Source organism: Amphibalanus amphitrite, unplaced genomic scaffold, assembly GCF_019059575.1.
Source record: "Amphibalanus amphitrite isolate SeventyFive unplaced genomic scaffold, NRLGWU_Aamphi_draft 001383F_arrow, whole genome shotgun sequence".
NCBI classification, from domain to species: Eukaryota; Metazoa; Arthropoda; class Thecostraca; order Balanomorpha; family Balanidae; genus Amphibalanus; species Amphibalanus amphitrite.
Genome location: NW_024882876.1, coordinates 105,638 through 119,941, shown reverse-complemented (window position 1 = coordinate 119,941; position 14,304 = coordinate 105,638). Strand labels below are relative to the sequence as shown.

Sequence of the window (14,304 nt, the reverse complement as noted above, 5' to 3'; positions counted from 1 at the left end):
CCCTGCACGTGCGCACGTGCAGCAGCACCCCAACTCTGGCACATGGATATGCAGTGCCTAGTGGGTGCCTACCTACATACATGCCAACTTTCAGCGCAATCGGCCAAGTAGTTACCGAAATATTGCAACAATTGCAAAACTGACACCTCTTCGTTTTGCACGTGGCACGTGCATAAGGGGTCACCCACATGCATCGAGAATAGTCCAATACTTGGTAGAAGGAATGAAGCTACCCTACAAAAATTACCGCATGTAAATCGGTCAAGTGGTTGCTGAGATATAAGCCTCGCAAAAGCGTCCGCACGGCCGGCCGGCCGGCCGGCCGCTCATACTCAGAAATTTCCGTTATTCTACGTAAGACTCCGCTCGCTTCGCTCGCTCCGTAACTATCTGATCATATTTGAGTCACTGCAACTAATGACATCTCATTTTTCCCTGAATGTACTGTGATCAGTGTCCCGAATCTTGCAAAAAGGTCCAGTTGCTGATTACTGTGACCCCGTGCTCAGCCTAATGTATTAGTTAGATCCACTGACGTGCTGACCCGACCCGGCAGAGCGTCCCAGCCCCGGTGGAGAGGGATCGCTCATGGAAGGGTTCCTGCACCGGAAGCACGAGTGGGAGACCACCGTCAAGAAGGCCTCCAACAGGTGACCATGACGCTCCTGATAGTGGAACGAATTCACGTCGTGCCTTTCAGAAATGTCATGAAGTCGTGCTCGTGAGGCTCGAATAATGATTATACTTTAATGTTTGTTTAACGAGACTCGTTACAGTCTGTAATGTTCAGCTTGTTAAAAAAAACGCCAATAATCAAGTCAACGAAGTTCAGCTTGTTAAAAAAAAAACGCCAATAATCAAGTCAACGAAGAAAGCAATAAAGTCAAAGCCTGTGTCTTACATTTCAAGCCTATAACTGTTCAGTAAAGAGCCCTTGCCTTGCATCGACCCCCGTGTTTCACATCTCTCCAACTACCCAGTAAGTCTTGCATCTCACACAAAGCCCTGACATCTGCGGCGTCGGTCGTCGTCAGGTCGTGGGAGAAGCTGTTCATGGTGCTGCAGGAGGGCCAGCTGCTGGCCTACAAGGACCAGCGCGTCGCCAAACAGTCGCCAGACGCCATGGCGCACGGCGAGGCGCCGCTGGAGCTGCGCGATGCCAAGGCGGTCGTCGCCACCGACTACAGCAAAAAGAAACACGTCTTCAGACTCAAGTGAGTGTCAACACGTGGTCGTTCAGTCAGAGGTGTGCGTGGGACGTGTTAAATGTCCTAATTATTACTAGGCCTGATGCTGAATATGTGAATGCCTAATGCTGTTTTTGTGCCCGTGGTTGTGAGCTGATTTTCTCATTGAGTTGTTGACCGCGTCCCACATTTTTATCTTGTGCGTCATGCTGGCTCTATTCTCACGCGGTAACGATATACCAACTGTGTAAGTGATCGCTGCTGACCCGTCGTGTCTGTCTTTGTGTGTGTGCCGCCAGGCTGCCCACCGGCGGCGAGTACCTGTACCAGGCGCGGGATGACACCGAGATGAACCAGTGGGTGGCCGCCATCGAGGAGGTCTGCGCCGCGCTCGGCGGAGCCGCCGCCGCGCCCGCCAAGTCGTCCAAGACGCTGCCCGCCTCCTCACACGACCCGGAGCCCAAGAAGCGCTCCTTCTTCACGCTGAAGAAGAAGTAGACGCCGCCAAGCCGCGCGCCGGCCGACCGGCCGGCCGACTCCGCTTCTGCGCCGCGTGTCGCGGCCGCGCGCCGCGCGTCTCTCTCGTTGTGCCCGTGTGTGCGCGCGCGCGTGTGTGCGTCGGTTCCGAGCACTGCCACCACGGGGGGCGGCGTGCCGCGTCACCCGCCGCCGCCGCCGTCGCGCCGTTGATTTCTCGTTCGTTCTGAGACTAGCGGGGCGCCGTCGCAGCTGTCTGATCGATTCCTAGGCATCTAATACGGTAGCTGGCGCCGCCCGGCCGACTGGGGCGGCCCGAGCCGCCCGGCGGCGGCCGCCGCGCCGCGAGTATGCACACGTTTTACATATACATATTGGCGTCAGGCGGCGCTGCCGGCCGCTGGCCGTGTGTGTGTGGGCGCGGCGCCCAGCCCGGCTTGGTGAATGTCCGCGTCGCGGCAGCTGCTTCTGCAACTACGGCATTCGGGGCACGCAGAGTGGGAGGGTGTGCGCGCCCGTCAGTGAGAGTGAGAGAGCGAGCGAGCGAGAATCTAGTATTTTACATGGGAAATTATATCGTCTCTAGTGTTCGGTCCTGTGTGCTCGAGGTGTCAGGCATGCAATATATTAAGTAGTGTTTGACTGGATAGCTTGTGCGCCGGCGCGCTCCTGCCCCCGGTTCCCGCGCGGAACCGCTGAGGAGGCCAGGAACGGGGCTGGTCGCGCGGCGTGCTGGCGCCGCGCGCGCTGAGCTCGCCGCTAGTCAGACGGCCGCCCTCCCCGCCCCGGCGCCGCGCCGCGCACCTCCGCCCGCTGTACCTACGCCTAGAGCCCGCGCGCGGACCTCCACCTTTCGGTAGTGCAGCGTGTGAGTGGGTGTGTCTGCGGCATGAGCCCGACTCTGGTGTGTCTGAGAACGCTTCAAGGACCTGGAAATAAATAAATAACGGTGAAACGAGGTGTATGTGACGACGACTGCCGACAGGGATAGTTGTAGTTGGAGGATCCCACGGATCTCAATGCTGCAGTTGTCCCTGTGATGGTCATTTAGCCACCTGTGGGGCAGTATGAGCGACGCATTGGGACTCATCGTCATTCGTCTTAGTGTTTTAGAAGGACACGATAACCAGGCACTTTTTCGATAAACTTTTCACATTAGATGAAGGTAATAACATGGATCGATTAGGCTTGACGATTGTCTACTAAGAGCATATGGCATTAACTGATTTTAGGGCTTTGTCATCCGCTTCATCAATGCCGTATAATTATAACTCGAGCGGCCGTCCCATTGATTGACGTCATATCTGCCTCTGTTATCAACATGACGTCATGAACAACAAATTTGTTTTGATCATAGAAATGAAGGAAATGAAAACGATTTGATATTTTTTGTTCAATCTCTCACTATGACGTCATTGTAAGAATCTTTTATCATTTTAATTTTAAAAATGAAGAAAACTTAATGAAATTGAAAAACCATTGCTATTTTCTATCAAAACTGACAAAAAAGTCGCATTAATGGAATAAATACCAAATAAATTCTATCAGAATAATCTTACTGACGTCATGTACAACAACTTCATAGAAATAGCAAGAAGCATGAATAAGCTATTCCTTGAAAGAATCAAATGAATCAATCCCTGCGCATCGCGCAACGTTTGTAGAAGTTCGGATCTGACGGGTGGTCTTTCTGAATTAGGGCGTGATTCGATAGTTTTTGAAGGTTTAATAATTTAATTATCAGGCCGCAACGATTGCTAAAATGTCTACTGCAGAATCAACCGGAGACGAATCCCTTTATCCTATTGCAGTGCTCATTGATGAGCTACGCAATGAAGATGTGCAGGTGAGCTTACTTCCGCCTACTTAATAGTGACTTTTGCACTATTGAATTTGAATGACAATAGTTTGATGTTGAAATGTAACAGTCAGATAATAATGTTAACAAAAAATAACTTATTTTTTGTTAATGTAACTATACTTAAAGAATAACTTTACGGCTGATGAATGGTATGTTGCGTATGCTGAGCGGGTGAGCGCTAATTTTGAGGAAGAAATGCTCAACAGTGACTGACTGTTATTAGCCTCGTTTACACTGGGATTGTTGCAAGCTTATAGCTCTGCCTGTTATGTTGCAAAAGATGCCAATGGTGCTTTACAATTAACAAAATAATTCCCTCTAAATATGCAAAAATCACTGCATCGAATCAAAATTATCACATAGGTAATAAGTGAGCTAGAGCATTGTCAAAAATGCTATGTAAACGTGACTATTGGTGTAGTAGGTCGAGGTGTGGTCTTGTGGCAGGCATTTGCTACATCAAATTGTATCAATATGAATTTGAAGTATATCAATGGATCATTTGAAGTTTTGGAAATATTATTTCTTTTCATTGAAACTTATGTTCGTTAAGGTTCACACTACTTTAGGAGACACCTAGGAAAGGCTGTAGGTAGGTATTGAATACTGCTGATCTGAAACTACTAATAGTTTCATGATGCTGATTTATCATGGTAATTTTTCAAGCTGAATTGCTTTTTATATATTTCATATCCCAAATGATTTTTCTCAATGTTTTTCATATGAATGTTATTTTTTATCACAGTCCTTTAATGGCAGAATTAATGGTTATGCTAATTTGTACATAAAATTGCAGCTTCATTTTATTTTGATGACACAGCCTGGTTTTGTGCAGCTAGATTGAAAATAATATGTTTCTGTTCAGGGTGTGTCTGCATTAGGGACATCATTAGTTAGCATGAATTAGCTACAGGCACTGAAATGAAAGACACACCTTGCAGTCATTCCCATGTCAAAATGACAGCTTGCCCTTCTGGCAAGCCCTTGTTCTGGCTCAGTTAACTTCACCCTGTCAGGCATTTTTGTAGCATTATGCATACCTTGACCAAGTCCTTCATATTATTTTATTTGATTCATGTTTTCTTAAACAGCATTCACAAGCTTGTGGAGCCTGTCTTTTATGTGCTGTCATGGTGCTATCCTATAGGTGGTTTTGTTCAAAAAGTGCTCAACATTTCAAATTTTGAATTCACCAACTACCAAATAGTGTAGCTGTTATTGTGGATAGGTCACTGGTACTCGAATGCCTAGTCTTACTATTTCTAAACACTATTTGCCAGCATTGATTGCTGATACTCTTATGCTGGGTCCATTATCTGCTCCAACTCCTGGAGGACAACATATTGGTGGTATTACTCATCTAACCCCTTCCCCTCAGGTTATGCCACTGACAAATAGATCAGATTGGGAGTAGGACATTTAAAAGCAATTTGTGATGGTCTTGGTTCTTCAAGATGCTCTTGCACTCAAGAAAGCTAACTGTAAAAATGAGTAGGACAGCCATTATTATTTTCTCTCAGAAAAAGTCTCAGCCTGTCCTATCAGCCTCACACACAGTTATCCCGCCACTGACGCGCCTCCGTGTCCGTCCGCAGCTGCGGCTGAACTCTGTGAAGAAGCTGTCGACGATCGCACTGGCGCTGGGCGTGGAGCGCACCCGGAACGAGCTGATCCCCTTCCTGACGGAGACCATCTACGACGAGGATGAGGTACTGCTGGCGCTGGCCGAGCAGCTCGGCAACTTCACGAAGCTGGTCGGCGGCCCCGAGTTCGTCTACTGCCTCCTGGTGAGTAGGTGCTCGGTCCTGGAGGGGCTTCTCCAAGTCTTGGTGAGAATTTCAGTAGCTACTCACTACTCTGTCTGCCCAGGACCCAGTCCATATGGCCCAGGTGGAGGGATGGTGTCTTGACTGTTGAGTGCAACTGACTGTCCCTCCCCTACTCAGCCGGCGCCGGAGTCTGGCGCAGGTGGAGACGGTGTGCTGAGTGTAACTGACTAGTCATCCCTTTACCACAGCCAGTACTGGAGTCCCTGGCCCAGGTGGAGACGGTGTGCTGAGTGTTACTGACTGTCCCCTCTCCTCTGCCCTATACGGCCGGGCTGGAGTCTCTGGCGCAGGTGGAGGAGACGGTGTGTTGAGTGTAACTGACTGCCCCCCCCTCCCCACCACAGCCGGCGCTGGAGTCCCTGGCTCAGGTGGAGACGGTGTGTTCAGTGTAACTGACTGTCCTCTCCCCTGCCCTACACAGCCGGCGCTGGAGTCTCTGGCGCAGGTGGAGGAGACGGTGGTCCGGGACAAGGCGGTCGAGTCGCTGCGCACCATCTCGCACCAGCACAGCACGGCCGACCTGGAGTCGCACTTTGTGCCTCTGGTGAAGCGGCTGGCCTCGGGCGACTGGTTCACGTCGCGTACCTCGAGCTGCGGGCTGTTCGCCGTCTGCTACCCGCGCTGCAACGACAAACTCAAAGGTGCGACCGCCGCCCAACCGGCCGGGGGCTGGGCACTGGGGGACAGCTCTGTTTGATGTGGGAAATTCGAATGTGACTGAGTCCATTTTTTCAGTGGTTTCTTGTACGTGTCACAACGCTGACTGATCGCCAGTGTTCATGGTACCCACTGGTGCATCGAACCCGGAAAAGTCTGCATTTTCGTTTGATGGTCTTTTCTATCATTCATTGTTCATCAATAATGCCATTGGCATATGTTATTTATTGCCTGTAAGCCTCCACACTAATGCTGAAGTTCTCTCACCATCACCCTCGGACCTGTCTATTCACTGTGCCGTTCCGTCTCCACAGCGGAGTTGCGTGTCAACTTCCGTAACCTGTGTCAGGACGACACGCCGATGGTGCGCCGCGCCGCCGCCAGTAAACTGGGCGAGTTCGCCAAGGCGGTGGGCTCGGAGCACCTCAAGTCCGAGGTGATCCCCATGTTCGTCGAGCTGGCCGGCGACGAGCAGGTGAGGGCGGAGCGGGCAGAGGTGTGGCGTGGAGGGAGGGTCAATAAGGAGGGAGGCGATGGATTGTTGTTAACTGGGCCATCCTGGGGATGTAGCTTGGGGATTCGTCGATTGCGGCTGACTGACATTTTACTGTCTACTTTTGTGAGGCTTGTGGGTGGTGCCTTTAAGTCTGTGGTAGCTACCATCAGCTTCTTACAGTGCTTCGCAGTGTCGCTTTTGCTTAGCGCGCCGTCTTTTTGCCAATTGACCTTTTGAGCCTTACCCTCCCTCAACAGGGTTCTGTCCATTTGCTCTTTCCGGCAACTACTGACCATTTATCTCCGTTCCCGTCTGTCGCCAGGACTCTGTCCGCCTGCTGGCGGTCGAGGCGTGCGTCAGTATCGCCTCGCTGCTGCCCCAGGCAGACACCGAGGCCCTGGTGATGCCCACACTCAAACACTGCGCCGAGGACCAGTCATGGCGCGTCAGGTCAGTAGTTAGTGACGGAACGGACCCTGTCAATAAGCGAGCTGACGCGGTGTGAGGAAGCCAAGTGGGGTTAATGTAATGTGTTTGTCGCTCACCCCGGCAGCTGCCATGGTCCATGTATGCCTACTTGGCGCCCTTGAGATTCAGACACATCACCGCTGTACTTTTCGTCGGTAGACGATGGCCCCCATGTCTTTCCCGCCGACCCTGCCCTGCCCCGTCTGTTCCCCGTGTGTGACCGTCCCCGCCCGGTCCGCCGCCGCAGGTACATGGTGGCGGACCACTTCACTGAGCTGCAGGCGGCCGTCGGGCCGGAGATCACCACGGTGGACCTGGTGCCGGCCTTCCAGTCGCTGCTGAAGGACTGTGAGGCCGAGGTGCGCGCCGCCGCCGCCCAGAAGGTCAAGGACTTTTGTCAGAACCTGGCGCCGGCGACTCGTGAGACGCAGATCGTCACCAACATCCTGCCCTGCGTCACTGTGAGTGACCGAGGATCTGGGGAACAGTCAGGGAGGGGCTCCGGTCTGACCCAGGATCGAGGGCACAGTCAGGGAGGGGCTCCGGTCTGACACGGTAGGGAAGAGAGGCACGTAATTGAGGAATACAATGTGTGCTGGATTTCTTGGCAATATCTTAACTAACATATTTGTACTTCTGTAAAATGTTGTTAAGCTAATCTACCATACGTTTGGTGTCCTCGATGGTTTCTCTTTACTGCGACTGTCATAGCCGCCCGTGTCTGCTGTAGTACGCCGAGCTATGGTGACCGCGCTGTGTCTGACGCCGCCGCGCGCCGCCCCCAGGAGCTGGTGTCGGACGCCAACCAGCACGTCAAGTCGGCGCTTGCCGGCGTCATCATGGGCCTGTCGCCGATCCTGGGCAAAAACAACACGGTGGAGCACCTGCTGCCGCTGTTCCTCACCCAGCTGAAGGACGAGTGCCCCGAGGTGCGACTCAACATCATCTCCAACGTGGACTGTGTCAACGAGGTCATCGGCATCCAGCAGGTACGGCGGCAGCCAAGGCTTCCAGTGACTGGCGGACGCCAGTGTCGCGGAATAGGACTGGCGTGATTCACGAATTAGGTACATTTTAAATACTAGTAAACTCATCCACGGGTTCCAGGGACTGGCGGACGCGAGTGTCGCGGAATAGCACGGGCGTGGTTCACGAAGGACGTTTTAAACACGAGTTAGCTACTTACCCATGTAAATGCAAAGACGTTATAATTCATTTGCGCAATATGTGCTGTATTGCATGTTTGTTCGGGTTGAAAGGGCCTTAGTTGTCCGTTTTCCCTCAACACTTTCCTTATATCATCGCTGGGCAGGGTAAATGGTTTTAAAAACAAATGCTTTGTTCCGTAACGCGATCCTTTTGGCTGCCGAGGAGAATCGTCGTCTCTGTCTTCTCACTGTGACAGTATATTCTGCCCCTGCCCCGCCGCCCGCAGCTGTCCCAGTCGCTGCTGCCGGCCATCGTGGAGCTGGCTGAGGACACCAAGTGGCGCGTCCGGCTGGCAATCATCAACTACATGCCGCTGCTGGCCGGCCAGCTGGGCGTCGAGTTCTTCGACGAGAAGCTGAACCAGCTGTGCATGACGTGGCTGGTGGACCACGTGTTCGCCATTAGGGAGGCGGCCACGCTGAACCTCAAGAAGCTGGTGGAGAAGTTCGGCGCCGAGTGGGCACAGAACGGCGTCATTCCCAAGGTGGTGGCCATGGCGCGCGACCAGAACTACCTGCACCGCATGACCTGCCTGTTCTGCATCAACGTGAGTCGCCGGGCGGGATGGTTGAGCGGGCGGACTGAACTTGCGGGAAGTAGGTGGGGGGGGGGGGGGGGCAGGGGCTGAGTTTTGAGCGGCGCTGGATGGCTGGATCAATGAGACCGGTCTGCTCTGAGGTCCTCAGAGCAGTCAAAGAAGGGGCTAGTCCATTTGTCAGGTGGTTTGTTGATCGGGAACTCTCAAGTGCGTGATAGTGAGAGATGCTGTTGAGAGGTCGGCCTACTAGATTGCTGGGAGCAAATGATAAGAATTGATATGAAATGGCCGGGAGGTCGACCTAATAATAGGCTTAACAGTCTGATAGCAGTGCCGTATACCTTGGTCTGATAGCGATGCCACGTCATTTATGCTCTCGTAGAATTTACGTGAGACGCTACCGCTGACTCAGATGTAGAGGTGGCAAAATGTGGACCCGAGGACCCGGTCCAAAGAACCAGTCTGGACCCATATGGGTCCAGACCGGTTCCTGGAAATTTTCTGATGGGTCCAACCGGGTCCTACCATAAACTATACATCTTGCACACAAAAGCTCATGAGTATCCCCAATTGGAAATAGGCTCTCTTGCATGATGCAACTAATGATACCTACAAGTAGTTTGTATTAATTGACTTTTGGAGAACGGGTCCAAATGGTTCCGATTCCAACTAAGACCGGGTCCGACTGGTTCCAGAAATGTCCAGCCGGGTCTGGTTCGAGTCTGGTTCCCAAAATTTTCATCTTTTGCCACCTCTACTCAGATGCTCTCCTATCTCGCTCTACCCCCGTCCGACACCGACCGCCCCCTCCCCTCCCCTCCTCGTGGTACGGCAGGTTCTGTCGGAGGCCTGCGGGCCCGAGATGACGGTGAAGCTGATGCTGCCCACCGTGCTCGGCATGGCTGGAGACCGCGTGGCCAACGTGCGCTTCAACGTGGCCAAGACCCTGCAGCGCATGGGACCCATCCTCGACAGCAGGTAAGCCGGCAGAGGCAGCGTTCGGGGTGGGCTGGGGAGGAGCGGATAAGGGAGCATGTGAGATGGGTACGCTGGGGTATGTCGCATGTGCAACAGCCAGGTTGAAGCTGTGGTGTCTCAGAGAAACTGTCGGGAGTTCGCAAAAGTTAGGCGTCATTGGAAGTCAGTGACCAATGACCATGCCGTCCTGTTGGCAGTGTGGCCCAGACACAGGTGAAGCCGGTGACATCAACAGGTAATGACACTGTTGTCCCTGTTCGCAGCGTGGCCCAGACCCAGGTGAAGCCGGTGCTGGACAAGCTGAACACCGACACCGACTTCGACGTCAAATTCTACGCGTCCGAGGCGCTGGCCGGTGAGGCCTTCTAACGCGGACTAGCAGCTCGGCTGGCACTGTGTCCGCCATTAGACCGCTTATAGTCGGGTGCTCCGCTGTAACCCGGTAGATGTGAAAACATTGTATTTTTCTTCGTGAACTCATGCTTGCATTTCCGACTTTTGCTTGATTAGAATCAAAAGTAGGCGCTTCCTGTGCATCCTGCTCCTATCAATCCACATATGTCACAGAACGTGGTTGCCTGTCTCACGATTTGCTCGTATGGTAATTGTCGCGTCCATGTATCCATCCACTCTTTCGTGCTCTATTGTAGCTGCTGTGCGTTGATCCCACCACCGTCCGTTCATGTTATCATGTGGCAGATGACTGAATAAACCGCTCGGGCCGTGTTTCAGCGCTGGGTTAGTTCGCCGCGGACGGCTCTCCACACCCCTTCACTTAGAGCGACGTCGGCGCGCCCGGCCCAGAGGAGCGATATATGTGTGGCCGGCCGGCCCCGCACGCAGTGCACCCGCCGCAGAGCCGGCGGCCCGACCAGATCGAGCGATCGCCACCCGCTTCATATATGTTGTGTGTGCGCGTGCCAATTCCAATTAAAGTTTCGTAATTCTTTTGCCTCCTGGACTCGCGCGCTCGTGTTGTTTTCGTCGTGTCGCGGGCGGTGTCTCCGTCCCGCCGCTCTCCCTCGGTTTGTGGTAGACTGAGTTGGCCGCACGGGCGCGCCGGCGGCGGCCGCGTAGTGTTATATGTCTGGAGACCGGCGCCCACCGGCCGGCCGGCCCCACGGCGCCGCGGACGGGTGACACGACTCGGCGCCCGCCGGCCGGCCGGCCCCACGGAACGGGTGACACGACTCGGCGCCCGCCCGGCCGGCCGGCGCAGCACACGCGCGCACGTTGGCTGTTGATGACGCGACTGACGCGACTCGGACTCAGCCGGGACGCGGTCCCCGGTAAAAATCTCCGTCTGCGCGGCGGCGGCGGCCGCTCCTGTCCCGATTTTATCATTGATTCCTAACCATGTGTACCGAGCGGAGGCGAATAAACAACACGTGTCAATGCCTGAGTATTTATTTTGCTTTGCGGCAACAACGCCCGCACCAACTGGCGCACAACACGGTAAATAACACACGCACACGCACACTCGAGAAGACACAGCATTGCACTTGAGGCCCAGTGGCCCACAGCACACGGTTTTACGGTTTAGTATTATCACACATGGGGCACGGCGAGTATTTTCAGTTGACTGGTGACCGCGCGGCGGGACCGCCCGGCGGCCGATTGAGCTGAGGTTTCTGCCGGCGGGACGACTGGCCGTGTGCGGCGGCTCTGCTCCCTCTTTGGTAGCGCTCTCTCTCCCCTGCGCGCCGTCCGCGCGACCCGTCCACCCTAATACTGCGCGTTTGTAAGTAGAGTTAGTGGCCGGGCGGAGCCGCGGCACAATCAGGTAACTAACGTCCGAATGCCCTCAGATCTGGCCGAGCAGCGTGCAATGCCCTCAGATCTCTACCCACCGGCCGACTGAGCCCCAAAGTCGCTCTCGGCGCACCATTAAGTAGGCAACACGCTGTGTTACTCCCCGAATGTGACCCGACTGACTCGTTAAAGGATCCTATTCGGGCCCTGGGGGTTATTAACAATTCTCTCCTCCCATGCCAATGCCATCACAACCACCCCACACCTTGTCTGCCGTCCAAGGCATGTCGCGTCAGGGCGAGGGCCAGTCGGGAGACCTCAGAAGACTAGTCACCAACAGACCACAAAAACATCCGAGAACAAGCACCTTTCCACAGCGAGCTCAGGGCCTGGACGGACCTTGCCTCCCCAGCACCGAAACAACCCCCTGACTGTACAAACTCTGAGCCGAAAAATACCATCACAGGAACTCCCCTGGTATCTCCCTTTTGTGACGGCCCCCGCATCCCCACCCCTGCCCACGCACACCCCAGCGGCGGACAATCATGGGCCGTCTCCGTTAGCTCTGAGCGGTGGGGAATCCGTATCGCCGGACCGTCTGAACGACCGCTACTGCTCGACGGGCTCCTGAATCTCCTGACTCTTCAGCTCCTGGTCGAGCAGCTCCTGCTCGTGCATTTTGTCGGTGGCGAAGCGGAGCGCGCGCTGCAGGATCAGCTTTTCGCCGAGCCGGAGGGTGACTGCCATTCGAGCGCGCGGCGTCAGCGGCGCCGGCGCGTCGGCGGCGCCCTCTGGCGGCGGCGCAGGCGGAGCGGCTAGCAGCGCGCGGTCGGCCTCGGCCGTGCCCGGGTACAGGCGCAGCAGGAGCGTGACGCGCGTGTGCAGGAACCGCCAGGCGGCCAGCTGCAGGCCGGCCGGCAGGCCGTCACACTGCTCCGAGCCCAGGTCGCCCACGTTATCCACACGCAGCCAGTGCTCCAGCGTCTCTGTCGAACAGACAGGTGTGAAGATTGAAACAGGCCACGAGGGTGCTACGCAAGAAGACGCAGAACTTGCACAGACAAACAGCTCTGCAAATTATGACGCACAAGCTTCAAATGAGGGCTAATAACGCTACAGACCACACCTCATCTTCGAAATGAATAATTTATAGACTCAGTTTTCTATCCTGTTTCCTTCCGGCCGAGGGAGTTCGTAGCCCGTAACCCGTACCACTTTCGCTCTATTCCCCTCTAAAGCCACCCCTTTCCGTCCTCCGCGCTGCGTCTCACCGGCGTCCATGTTGAACACCCTGAGGAAGGTGAAGAGGGATCCGTCGATGGGCGAGCCCTCGCGGTGCAGGTAGAACAGGCCGCTGGCCGGCACGCCCAGCCGCTCCAGGAGGCGGGCGCGCGGCTCGTGCAGCGGGTCGCCGCGGCTCACTCCCAGACGCACCGCCACCGCGTCGTGCTCGTTGTCGGCGTCGACGAACCTGGGGAGCGGAGGGGAGGGAGGGTTAGAGGTGACGCGGTGGGACAGGAACGGATCTGCGGGGAGCAAGGGTGGGGGAGAGGGTCAGGACAGGACGGGCATGGTGAAGAGGCCTTAGGCCCGGATGGACTGGCAACCTAAAACGCTAAGGCACGACACCTGTCATATGCAGCATATTCAAATTAAACAAATTCACATCGCAAATGTTTCTGACTGAACTTTGGCGTTGGAATCCCAGCAGACAGTTCTACAGCCTCGGTGGAGACATTAAAAACTATCAATATAGGCATGCCGGGAGACAGTTGGTCACGGACCCGGGAAACACGGAGAAAGAGAGAGTTGACCGAACCAGTTCGGGCTGTCACAGATTAATCGCCGGTCATCGTGTCGGGAGAGCGCCGTGGGTATGGGCGCAGGCGTTGTTTCATTTATTTACCCGCCGCTGTGCCAGTAGCAAGCCATGCCACCGGCAGGCACACGGAGAAAACGGACCACTTATCGCCATATCACCGTCTAATGAGAGAACTGAGTCCAGCGTGTAGTGACTGCACACATTCTGGTGAGCACAGTACCCAAATTGCGTTATGTAACCCTCTCCTGACCCGGCGGCTCCGCCCCGACCCCCGACCCGTGACCAACAGCCCCTCTCCAGCCCACTCGAGTGTGTCCGGTCAGTCGCCATTACGAGGGCTATCGACGGCCGCTGCCCACGGTCCGCAGTGAAACTCGGACCGGGCGCCGTCTCCCCCGCCGCCACCGAGAGTGTGAGTGAGGGGAGGGCGGGGTCGACCCGCCACCGGCCTTCCGCGGCCTTGTCCGCCCCCGACTCTCGGACCACGAACTAGGCGCCTGGCGTGACATTTCACACAGACCAATTCCACCGGTTGCAGGTCTTTATTGGTCCCGCCAGCCTTTAATTGATCTGACGGTCCCGGCACGGCGTGGCGACATGGCGATCGGCGTGTCGGGTGTGCCCGGCGCCGTGCTCAGCGGGGCACGCCCAATATTCGGACTGAAGCTGCGCGCAGTACACTGGCACGAGCCTGCCCCACCCACGCAATACCTATGAACCGTTGGAGTACGGCAGCCATAACCGCTATTTGTCTATTGAAATGGCTTATACTTAAATTCATTTGCGAACAAAAGCTGTCAGTTGATGAGAAATGAATGTCAATTGTCAAATGAATGTCAAGACGATTTTAGTTGTTCAACTTCCCATCTCGCAAAGCTGTTCACAATTGTGATCATTGAGAGGCAGGTAACTTCTGCTTCTGCTAGTTCATAAAAAGTTCCTAAATGATTTCATAAATCATAATAGTTCTTACGTTCCCATTTTGCTTATTTATGAATACACCAAAACATTGAGATCACCACCTGCACAT

General features: G+C 54.7%; 3 protein-coding genes across 9 annotated transcripts in view; 2 read left to right on the top strand and 1 right to left on the bottom strand.

The window, feature by feature from the left end:
- The window catches only part of LOC122372659 (spectrin beta chain-like), a 54,414-nt gene extending 51,795 nt beyond the window's left edge, over positions 1 to 2,619 (top strand). For all 5 annotated transcript variants that reach the window (XM_043350157.1, XM_043350161.1, XM_043350158.1 and 2 more), the window contains 3 exons: positions 557 to 650; positions 1,035 to 1,214; positions 1,487 to 2,619. In XM_043350157.1, the coding sequence (XP_043206092.1) occupies positions 557 to 650; positions 1,035 to 1,214; positions 1,487 to 1,685 (473 nt within the window). In that variant the 3' untranslated portion in view covers positions 1,686 to 2,619. The remainder of the gene's footprint in view (positions 1 to 556; positions 651 to 1,034; positions 1,215 to 1,486) is intronic.
- Positions 2,620 to 3,294: 675 nt separating this feature from the next.
- Positions 3,295 to 11,095, top strand: LOC122372664 (serine/threonine-protein phosphatase 2A 65 kDa regulatory subunit A alpha isoform-like). 2 transcript variants are annotated; one of them, XM_043350169.1, is made up of 11 exons: positions 3,295 to 3,510; positions 5,121 to 5,312; positions 5,776 to 5,995; positions 6,326 to 6,486; positions 6,830 to 6,957; positions 7,223 to 7,436; positions 7,761 to 7,964; positions 8,411 to 8,731; positions 9,558 to 9,700; positions 9,964 to 10,055; positions 10,433 to 11,095. In XM_043350169.1, exons 1-11 carry the CDS (start codon positions 3,427 to 3,429, stop codon positions 10,441 to 10,443), a joined length of 1,770 nt encoding a protein of 589 aa, XP_043206104.1. In that variant the 5' UTR covers positions 3,295 to 3,426; the 3' UTR covers positions 10,444 to 11,095. The 2 variants fall into 2 exon arrangements, with proteins under 2 accessions (XP_043206104.1, XP_043206103.1); XM_043350168.1 differs by having other exon boundaries at positions 9,964 to 11,095.
- LOC122372665 (actin-histidine N-methyltransferase-like) overlaps positions 11,092 to 14,304 on the bottom strand; it is a 52,365-nt gene continuing 49,152 nt past the window's right edge. For both annotated transcript variants that reach the window (XM_043350170.1, XM_043350172.1), the window contains exons 10-11: positions 12,724 to 12,923; positions 11,092 to 12,438 (exon numbers count right to left, since the gene is read on the bottom strand). In XM_043350170.1, the coding sequence (XP_043206105.1) occupies positions 12,062 to 12,438; positions 12,724 to 12,923 (577 nt within the window). In that variant the 3' untranslated portion in view covers positions 11,092 to 12,061. The remainder of the gene's footprint in view (positions 12,439 to 12,723; positions 12,924 to 14,304) is intronic.